This window comes from Phacochoerus africanus, chromosome 4, assembly GCF_016906955.1.
Source record: "Phacochoerus africanus isolate WHEZ1 chromosome 4, ROS_Pafr_v1, whole genome shotgun sequence".
Taxonomy (NCBI): Eukaryota; Metazoa; Chordata; class Mammalia; order Artiodactyla; family Suidae; genus Phacochoerus; species Phacochoerus africanus.
Genome location: NC_062547.1, coordinates 9,011,861 through 9,022,379, shown reverse-complemented (window position 1 = coordinate 9,022,379; position 10,519 = coordinate 9,011,861). Strand labels below are relative to the sequence as shown.

General features: G+C 49.2%; 1 protein-coding gene across 2 annotated transcripts; it reads right to left on the bottom strand.

Annotated features, from left to right (window-relative positions):
* Positions 1 to 628: 628 nt before the first annotated feature.
* ZBTB3 (zinc finger and BTB domain containing 3) lies at positions 629 to 3,086 on the bottom strand. Of its 2 annotated transcripts, none has more exons than XM_047775481.1 (2): positions 3,044 to 3,086; positions 629 to 2,606 (listed from the first exon to the last, which is right to left on the bottom strand). In XM_047775481.1, exon 2 carries the CDS (start codon positions 2,565 to 2,567, stop codon positions 1,029 to 1,031), a length of 1,539 nt encoding a protein of 512 aa, XP_047631437.1. In that variant the 5' UTR covers positions 2,568 to 2,606; positions 3,044 to 3,086; the 3' UTR covers positions 629 to 1,028. The 2 variants fall into 2 exon arrangements, with proteins under 2 accessions (XP_047631437.1, XP_047631436.1); XM_047775480.1 differs by having other exon boundaries at positions 3,048 to 3,080.
* Between the last annotated feature and the right edge of the window lie 7,433 nt (positions 3,087 to 10,519).

Here is a 10,519-nt window from a genome sequence, read left to right as displayed (position 1 = left end):
CGCCACGACAGGCACTCCAAGAGTTCCTTTGGTTTTCCAAGAACCCATCACTTCCATCCCACAGGCCCCCACATCTACCACCATGGAGCCTAGCGTCTTTCTGCCTTCTAGTTTGTCATCTTTGGAGATCTCAATTCACATTTACAACACGTAGGCCAAAATTGCAAATCATCAACACAGTATCTGTTGCTGAAACAGTCCACAAGGTCTTTCTAGGTGGAAAGCAGAGGTAAAGGGGTAGAGCAACAAAACCCAAACACTCAAAAGGTCAAAAAAAACCAACATCCAGTTCGCAGTTAACTATCTTCAGCAATGTTGTTTGAAGCCACAAGCCGGGGTTCCAATTCTGGCTTGCCCCCTTAACTAGCCCTGTGACTTTGAACAAGGTCACACTGCTTGTTCAGTCTCAAGTGTCCTTGTCCGTGGGAAAAGAAAGTGGGGAGAAGGATAATTCCTCATCAAGTTGTTGAGGATTAAGTGAGTATTTATGGGACGTCCCCAGTACAGCCCCGGACACGGGAGCTCAACTGCAACAACAAATCCTGATGGTGTAAAATTCCCTAATTTGTATACTTTTCCTAGTAAAGTCTACATTGCCCTCTGCCTGTCTCGCTTTTTTCCTCATGAGCAAGCCTGACCTGTCTCTGCCTCAAATACAGACGTCAGATTCCTAAAAGATCTGGAGGGGTGGTATAAAACATCAGGAGGCATGCAGGTTTGTGGGAGAAACCAGCCAACACTCATTTAAAGAGACAGTTTCACCGCTAGCTTTATGGCCCGGAATGCAGAGTGAGGAGCAATTACACCTCAGGAAAATTCCCAGTGCCCTTGCCGAAGGACTGACTGAGATGCCATGCCCCATGAAGTCCTGCAATCTGGTCGGGAAAAGGAAAGGGTAGGAAGCTTCAGCCAGAGCAGAATCTTCATTCGGTCCCCAGCAGGGAAAATGAGATGCTTTCAACCTTCGGTGCTGCGCCCTCCAACAGTAGCAAGCGCAGGCCTAGCATCAGCGCATGTGTGCCCAGATGTCAGTTTTTGGGGCCAAGCACAAAATCCTTGGGTGGCCCTCCACCACCACTGCTGTTCTGTTTATCTGCTGCCTGTGGGGAGCCAGGGAGGGGCTGCCCTCCTAGAAGGGGGCCAGCCTCTGGATCCGGTTTGCTGCGTTTGGCCAGGTCCTCATTGTGAGCCTTGCGGATGTGGCGGTACAGGTCCCCTGACTGCGTGTAGCTGCGCAGGCAGTAGCGGCACTCGTAGGGTCGCTCCCGGGTGTGCACGGTGGCATGGCGCCGTAGCGTGTAAGAGCAGGAGAAGGTCTTCCCGCATGTCTTACAAGTGGGGACATCCTCAGTATAACCCCCAAAGCTTCCTGGGGCTGCTTCATACTCAGAAGGCAGGTAGAGTGGCTCATGCAGGGCAGATGGCGCAGGCAGGGGTGAGGTCACCAGTCCTCGATGATACTGCCCTGGACCTGGCAGCAAATGGTAGGGTAGGTGAGGATCTGGTGACAGGAAGTGGTCACTTGGCCCCACTTCCTCCAGTCCTGCCACCCGTGGCTCCTCAAAAGCCTCTGGCTGGGGGGGCTGTCCACCATACATTGCTCCTCCAGGTGGGAGCAGTCCCTCAGGACCCCGAGGCTGTTCCTCTGACACATCAGCCTCCTCATCAGAAATCACAATAGCTTCGACTTTCACCTGGACCAGCTCAGCTTCCACTGGGGCTGGGACTGGGGCTGCAGCTGAAGCTGGGGGATAAAAGCCTTGCAATGGTCCTCCAGTACCCCTTGGTTCCACCACCCTCAGACTCTCCGAACCCACATCAAGGGGAGCCAGTGGCTCTACTGAAACTGTTGGGAGGCTGGAAGAGAAGTAGTTTGCAGGGTTGGTCTCTGTGGAGCTGCTGGGGCTGGCAAGAGAGATGTCAACCACTGGAGGAGGAGGTGCCCGCAGATGCGGGGAGTCCACTTCCACACCAGGCTGTGTAGTGTCAGCCCCAGCTGGCATCGGTGACTCATCTGGAGGGCAGAGAGTAGGTGAAGGAGCAGTTGAGCCTTTCCACTCCCCTTTGCTCCAGTGGCCTGATGTCTCAGCAGATGCCAACGAAGGCTGGGGACCACGGGAAGTGCTGGATAAGAACTCCAAATTAGAAGGCTGTGAGTTGGTTTCCTCCTCCTTCTTGGTACTGTCTGCCTCTGCCAGGGCCCGGGCTTGCAGCCGCCGCTTACACACCTTGACGATATCATTCATGTGCAAGTAGCTGGCAGCTGCCAGCACATCCTCCACAGGGGTATCTCCCCTCAGGACCAGCTGGCCAGCATACATAAAGTCCAGAAGCAGCCCAAAGGCTGGGGCTGTGACAATCTCGTTGTGGATACACACCAGATCCCTCTTGTCCAGTTCCCGCTCTTTGTAGAAAAGCTGGAAAAATGGGCTGCAGGAGGCCAGCACTGCCCGATGAGCCAAGAACTGAGTGCTACCCACCATCACGGTGCAGTCACAAAGAAAACCCTGGGACCGCTGCTCTCGGAGGCTCTGCAGCAGCTGCTGGCTGTGTTCTGGGAACTCCATAGCAACCCAAGAAGGAAAAGGGACCCTAGGAAGGTCTCCCTGGGAAGAGAGGACAGTGAGTTAGGGCAGGTAACCTCCCCCAGAAACCTTAACGTAAGCTCTGAGCTATTACTTGCCACCCCAAAGCCTCTGGCAGCACGGTCATGACCCCAACACGCTCTCGTAAAGTACCACCCTTCTTCCTCCTAGGTCGCACCCAGCGGTCTACTTTTAGCTCCGCCCCCTCGCCCCAACCTTAGCTGCAGGCCCCGCCCCATCTACAAAGTCCCGCCCCGGAAGTCCAGCCCCTAAGCAGCCTCCGCTTCCTCGATGCCCACCCGGTAGATTCCAGCAGGTCCTCCGACTAAAAGTCTCGCTCCCAGGCCTTCCCGGGCGATACCTCTACACCCCACTCCGGGAACTCCCTGAGCCCTTCTTGCATTCCAGAGGCTGAGAAGTCCTAGGGTGGGAAGTAAGAGGGAAAGCCGATCCCGCACCTACCACCCAGCAGCCACCGGGCGTGTTCCTCCACTCCTCGCCTTCTCAGTTTTAATTGGCTCGAATTTGCCTTCTCTCGTCACCGATTGGTTCACTCCCCACTAACCAGCCCCCTGGCTCAGGACGGCGTCTCCAACTGGGTACTGAGAGCTGTCGTTCAGGCAGCCAGACGCCCGATTGGTTGGTGCTCCTGTCCTAATTTTTTCCTTCTCGTCCCACCTTCTTTGCCTTAGAGCCCTCGGGATTGGCTAAACTTCTCCATCTACCTGAGGAGGGCGGGGACTTGGCTGTAAGGGGTGTAGCGAGACGCCCTCGGGGCTAGGCCGGGAAGAGCTTGTGTCTTAGCCGACAGCACGTCCGTCACCTCCGCTGCAGAGTGATCAGGAAGAGGAGGAACAACAACCTGATGTAGTACTCAGAAAGCCCACTCTGCCATGGCAGTGGGTGATAGCTACATCTCTCTGCACTGCAGTTGTCTTTTGTAGGTCCCTTCCTCCCTCAGAAACTTCAAGATGCCCTCCTGCCTCACTCCCTCCGGTCTAATGGTTCCTGGCTCCTGGCTCAGGAATGGTGGTGTCCGAGAACTAGCAGCTGCGCGAATGCCGTCGTAGTGTCCCTAGCCTGAACTCTACAGCCAACTTACAATGAAGAGATGAGTGTCCTCTGAGTGGAGATAGCGGGCATGTGCTGATAGGAAAGGGACTGAGCTCAAGGCCTTCAGATGTCTGAGGGTAGGAGAATAAAGAGCGTGGCCACGTCTGAAGAATTCCTCAGAATCCCTAAGACAACCAGAGGAAAGGGATGTAAATTGGGAGTCAGTGATACCTGCCTCTTCTCTAACAGGCACTAGCTGTTGACAAGGTTACCAGAGGAGTAACTGCCTTTTATCCACTCTTCACCTCTTCACCCACCCACGATTCTTTGTATATCCAGTTTGTTCTGTGGTCAAACCCTCCGATCAGATCTAACCAGAATTAGGGACAGTTCATCTTTCTACCTTCCATCCTTATACTATAGACATGCAGGCCACACTGACTTCGGCTTGGGACCACCTCTTCAAGATATTGTTCCAAGCCATACAGTATTTATTGTATAGGAATTAAAACTAACATAAGCGGGAGTTCCTGTCGTGATGCAGCGGAAACGCATCTGACTTGTATCCATGAGGATGACTAGTATCCTGGCCTTGCTCAGTGACTCAGTGATCTGGCTTTGCAGTGAGCTGTGGTGTAGGTCACAGACACAGCTTGGATCCCCTGTTTCTGTGACTGTGGCGTAGGCCAGCAGCTGCAGCTCTGATTTGATTCAACCGCTAGCCTGGGAACTTCAGTATACTGCAAGGGCAGCCCCCCCCCCCCCAAAAAAAAGGTGTATGTAAAATTTAAAGCTAAAATGAAAGAACTTAACGGCAGTAACTTTTTCCAAGGAAAAAGGTGGAAACACTTTGCTTCTATGTGTTTGTGTATTAGTAGTAGTTAGAAAAATACCTATCATGTTATTTAATAGTTGTTAAAGTGCTAGCGATGTGCCAAACATATGACTTCTAATTGCATAATAGCCTTTCTTATCCCCATTAGACAGAAGAAGAGACTGAGGTTCTTCTAACATATGGTTAAGTAACTTGGTCAAAGCCATACAGCTAATAAAAGGCAGAGCTGGAGTTCCCCTGGTGGCTCAGCAAGTTAAGGATCCAGCTTTGCTACTACTATGGTTTGGGTCGCTATGGTGGGGGAGGTTCCATCCCTGGCTTGGGAACTTCTACTTGCCGAGGGCAAGGCTGGAACATAGAAAAAAGGAAAAAAAAGAAAAGGTAGAGCTGAGAATGAATCTAGGTCTGTCTTCAAAGCCACATCCCTAACCACTTTGTACGTCTGTCTTCCTAGAGTGTCCCCAAGATGGTCCTCGGGGTTGTGGTAGTATCCACAGTCAGAGGATTCAGACTCAGCTGGGGCAGGATTATCCTGGCTATTGGAAGAACTGGTGGCACAGAAGCAGGAGACTAGAACCAGGGAGAGTTGGATGGATGACCATTGCTCAGAGATGGCCCTCCAGGAGGTCCCAATGTGGCTCAGTGGAAATGAATTTGACTAGTATCCATGAGGACGCAGGTTTGACCCCTGGCTCTGCTCAGTGGGTTAAAGATCCAGCATTGCCTCAAGCTGTGGTGTAGGTTGCAGATGCAGCTTGGATCCTGAGTTGCTGTGGCTGTGGTGTAGTCCTGCAGCTATAGCTCTGATTCAACCCCTAGCCTGGGAATTTCCATATGCCGTGGGTATGGCCCTGAAAAGAAGAAAGAGGAGTTCCTGTCGTGGTGCAGCGAAAAAAATCTGACTAGGAGCCATGAGGTAGCGGGTTCGATCCCTGGCCTAGCTCAGTGGGTTAAGGATCCAACTGTGAGCTGTGGTATAGGTTGCAGACGTAGCTCATATCTGGCCTTGCTGTGGCTCTGGTGTAGGCCAGTGGCTACAGTTCCGATTCAACCCCTAGCCTGGGAACCTCCATATGCTGCAGGTGTGGCCCTAGAAAAAAGACAAAAAGACAAAAAAAAAAAGGAAAAAGGGATTGCCCTCCAGGGGCTGGACCTAATGCTGTGTTTGAATCTTTGGGAGACAGGTGACAGACATCACGACAAGGGCTCCTCTCTACTATCTAGCTGGGCAAGACCTACTCTTGCAGCAGATTGTACTCTCCAAGATGGTCTGAACAAGACCTTCCCTCCCACATTTTACAAGATGACATTGATGTTCCTTCCATTGAGTAAGACCTCTCACCTTGAGTCTCAAAGGGATTGTGACCTTCAGAGAAATGTGGAGTTCCCATCGTGACTCAGGGGTTAACAAATCCGACTAGGAACCATGGGGTTGCGGGTTCGATCCCTGGCCTCGCTCAATGGGTTAAGAATCTGGCATTGCCGTGAGCTGTGGTGCATGTTGCAGATGCGGCTTGGATCTGGCGTTGGTCTGGCTGTAGTGTAGGCTGGCAGCTACAGCTCCAAGTGGACCCCTAGACTTGAAACCTCCATATGCCGTGGGAGTGGCCCTAGAAAAGGCAAAAAGACATAAAAAAAAAGAAAGAAAGAAAGAAAAAAAAAGAAAGAAAGAAAGAAAGAAAGAAAGAAAGAAAGAAAGAAAGAAAGAAAGAAAGAAAGAAATGTGATGCTGTGTGACTTCTAAGTCGTAAAAAGGGATAGAGGAGTTCCCGTCGTGGCGCAGTGGTTAACGAATCCAACTAGGAACCACGAGGTTGCGGGTTCGATCCCTGCCCTTGCTCAGTGGGTTAACGATCCGGCGTTGCTGTGAGCTGTGTGTAGGTTGCAGACGCGGCTGGGATCCCGAGTTGCTGTGACTCTGGCGTAGGCTGGTGGCTACAGCTCTGATTCGACCCCTAGCCTGGGAACCTCCATATGCCACGGGAGTGGCCCAAGAAATAGCAAAAAAAAAAAGGGGGGGGGGATAGAGTTGGGATACTTGCTTTTAGAACCCAGCCACCATGGTGTGAAGAACCCCGGCCACACAAAAGAGGGCATGTGTGTTTCAGCTACAGCCACAGCCAGGCTTCCAGCTAACAGCCAGCTTCAATTTGCCAGCCATGTGACTCAGCTGTCACAGAAGTGGACCCTCCTGTCCCCAGCTGAACTGCCCCAGCTGATGTTGCATGGAGCAGGTGTAAGCTTACCCCATTGAGTCTTGCTTAAATTGTCGATTTGTGAACTAAGTAAATTACTGTGGTTGTTTTAAGCCACTAAGTTTTGCGGGGCGTTATTGTGTAGCAAGATAAATGAAACAATCCTTCAGTAAACTTTCCGGGAACTCCTCCAGAGATGTTTTCTTTCTGTTCTAGCTTGCCTCTGATTTTGTAGTTTTGGAAGTAAGGAGATCCGGGCTTGGGGAGAATTTATCATGGCCAACCCATGTCTGGGGAGCTTGAAGATATACTAATAGATTCATTATGAGAATGAGGTTCAATCAACCCATATTTCTTAAACTCCATTATTTGCCGAATGCACTGTTAAATGCTAGAGATTCGCTTAGCGATGCAGCTAGATCCTGAGCACCTGTTCTATTCCAGGCACCATTCTAGGCATTGGGGATATAGCAGAACACAATAGACAAGAATCCCTGCCCTTCATGGGGTGGGAATAGGCAAAATGCACATGTATAAGTTAATAATGTGTTCCCATTGTGGCGCAGCAGAAACAAATCCGACTAATATCCATGAGGAAATGGGTTTGATCGCAGGCCTCACTCAGTGGGTTAACAGTTGTTGTGAGCTGTGTTAAGGTGGCAGACGTGGCTCGGATCCCGAGTGCTGTGGCTGTGGCCAGCAGCTGCAGCTCTGATTTGATTCCTAGCCTGGGAAATTCCACATGCCACAGGTGCGGCCCTAGAAAGGCAGAATAAAATAAAATAAGTTGATAAGATGGTGGCATTCCTGCTGTGCCACAGCAGGTTAAGGATCTGGCATTGACACAGCTGTGGCATAGGTTGCAGCTGCTGTAGCTCAGGTTCAGTCTTTGGTCTGAGAACTTCCATATGTCTCAAGTGAGGCCAAAAAAGGGAAAAAAAAGTTAATAAGATGATGCCAAGGGGTTCCCTTTGTGGCTCACCAGTAGTGAACACAACTAGTATCCTTGAGGAGGCGGGTTCAATCCCTGGCCTTGGTTAGTGGTTTAAAGGATCCGAGGTTGCCATGAGCTGTGGTGTAGGTTGAAGACTCAGCTAGGATTCCATGTTGCTGTGGCTGTGGTGTAGGCCGGCAGCTACAGCTCTGATTCAATCCCTAGCCTTCTATATGCTGAAGCTGTGCCCTTACAAAGAAAAAAAAAACAAAGATGATACCAAATAGGGCAAAATTCTATGAAGAAAATAAAACAAAGCAATACAATAGAGGAGTGATTGAGATGCGGCAACTTGAGTCTGGCAGTCAAGGAATGCCTCTCAGAAGTGTTGACATTAAACTTATACCTGTAAAATGAGAAGGAGCCCTCCTTATACCCCTCAGGTGAAACCCAGAGCCAAGAGCATTTTAGGCAGAAGAAATAGAAAGTGCTTTGGTCCTGAGGTGGGAGGGGAGGCCAAGGTGGCTGGAGTGGAGAAAGCAGAAAGAAAAGAAGCAGAACATAGGGTTGGCTGGATCTGGCCCCTGCCTGGTAGGTCAAAGTGATGGTTTCATTATGGTGCCCTGGGTTCGAAGTAGGGGATTGAAATTATTTGACTTGAGCTTTGACAAGACCACGCTCGGCAAAAAAGTAAATGAAAAGATGTCTAACATCCTTAGTCATTAGGGAAATGAAAATTAAAACCACAAGGAGATGCTACCACAGTGATTAGAATAGCGAAACGAACCCTACTGACAATATCATGTGTTGGTGAGAATATCAGAGCAACTGGAACTCTTACACCCCCATGTACAATTATATAACATTCACGCCACACAGACACAATAGGTGCAGATAACCTCAAGAGCATTGGTAATATAATACACGGTGTTAAAATAATTACGAAGCAGTGAGTTTTAAGCATTTATTGCTAATGATGCTGACTCAAATTACAATTTGTTTTTTTCTCCACACATCCAAGAATTCCTCAAATACCAATTGAGGAATTGGTCCTACAATTTACCTCAGTTCTGAGATCATCTACACAGAGATTACACAGGCTAAGGGACTACAAGATTGCCCTCCACTTCAGATGGCAATTGCAAGTCCCAGCTGTGGCCTGTGTTTCTTCTGACTGACTGGCTGTAGATCAAAGTTCCAAAGACCGGAGTTCCGGTTGTGGCTCAGTGGAAACGAATTCCACTAGGAACCATGAGGTTGCAGGTTTGATCTCTGGCCTCGCTCAGTGGGTTGAGGATCCGGCATTGCCATGAGCGGTGGCGTAGGTCAAAGACACAGCTCGGATCTGCTGTGGCTGTAGCTGTGGCTGTGGCTGTGGCGTAGGCCGGCAGCAACAGCTCTGATTAGACCCCTAGCCTGGGAATCTCCATATGCTGCGGTGTGGCCCTAAAAAGACAAAAGACAAAAAAACAAACAAACAAAAATAAAGTTCCAAAGACCCCCCTTAGTTGGGTTCAATTCATTTGCTAGAGGGGTTCAGAGAACTCAAAGAAACATTTCACCTACTTGATTACCACTTTATTATAAAAGGATCCAAAACAACAATAGCAACAACAGCAACAAAAGGATCTAACTCAGGGAAGTTCCCATGGTGGCGAGGTGGAAAACGAATCCGACTAGGAACCATGAGCTTGCGGGTTTGATCCCTGGCCTTGCTCAGTGGGTTAAGGATCCAATGTTGCCATGAGCTGTGGTGTAGGTCGCAGACGCAGCTCGAATCTTGCCTTACTGTGGCTGTGGCATAGGCCAGCATCTGTAGCTCTGATTAGACCCCTAGCCTGGGAACCTCCATATGCTTCGGGCACCCCCCCCCCAAAAAAAAAGGATCTAACTCAGGAACAGCCAGATAGAAAAGATGCCTAAGACAAGGGATAGGAAAGGGCTTTGAGCTTCTCTGCTCTCTCTGAGCTCACTGCTCTCTCCAGTTCTCTGGGTCTTCATGACCCCCAGGCTCTCTGAACCCTGCCCTTTTTTTTTTTTTTTTCTTTTAGGGTCGAGCCTGTGGCATATGGAAATTCCTAGGCTAAGGGTCAAATCGGAGCTGCAGCTGCTGGCTTACAACACAGCCACTGCAACCAGATCCAAGCCGTGTCTGTGACCTATACTACAGCTGTAGCTCATGGCAACACTGGATCTTTAACCCGCTGATCGAGGACAAGGATTGAACCTGTGTCCTCATGGATACCAGTCAGGTTTGTTACTACTAAGTCACAACAAGAACTCCCTCCTTTTGTTTTTTTATGTAGGGTTCACTATACAGGCAGAGTCGATTAATTTATTAGCCAAAGGAAGCTGAGACTGAAAGTTCCAACCCTCCAGTCACTTGGTTGTTTGGTTGTTCCCCTGGCTTAAGTGCTTTCCAAAAGTCACCTAGTTAATATCAACTCACATGCGGGTTATGAATATCAAGGGAAGTTCCCTGGTGGCTCAGTAGGTTAAGGATCTGGCATTGTCACTGCTGTGGCTCAGGGTCAATCTTTCAGTGCTGGGAACTTCTGCACCCTGTGGGTGCAGTAACCAAAGAAAAAAAAGAAGACACCTTTTTCAAACTTATCACTTAAGCAATTCCAAGGGTTTTAGGAGCTCTGTGCCAGGAATAGGGAAGAAGACCAAATATATAGTTTTTTTTTTTTCAAACTTAAATCATGTAATATTTATTTAAAAAGACTAAGAAGAAACTGATTTTCCATTAATAAAAATTGGATATACCTTTCTTTGTGTTTAAAATAGTTTTTTTTTAATTGTAAATCACAATGTAACAGTTACCTCTGTTGGTTTCTGACTTTTCATTATAGACAAATCTATTTATTTATTTTATTTTATTGTCTTTTTGCCTTTTCTAGGGCCACTCCCAAGG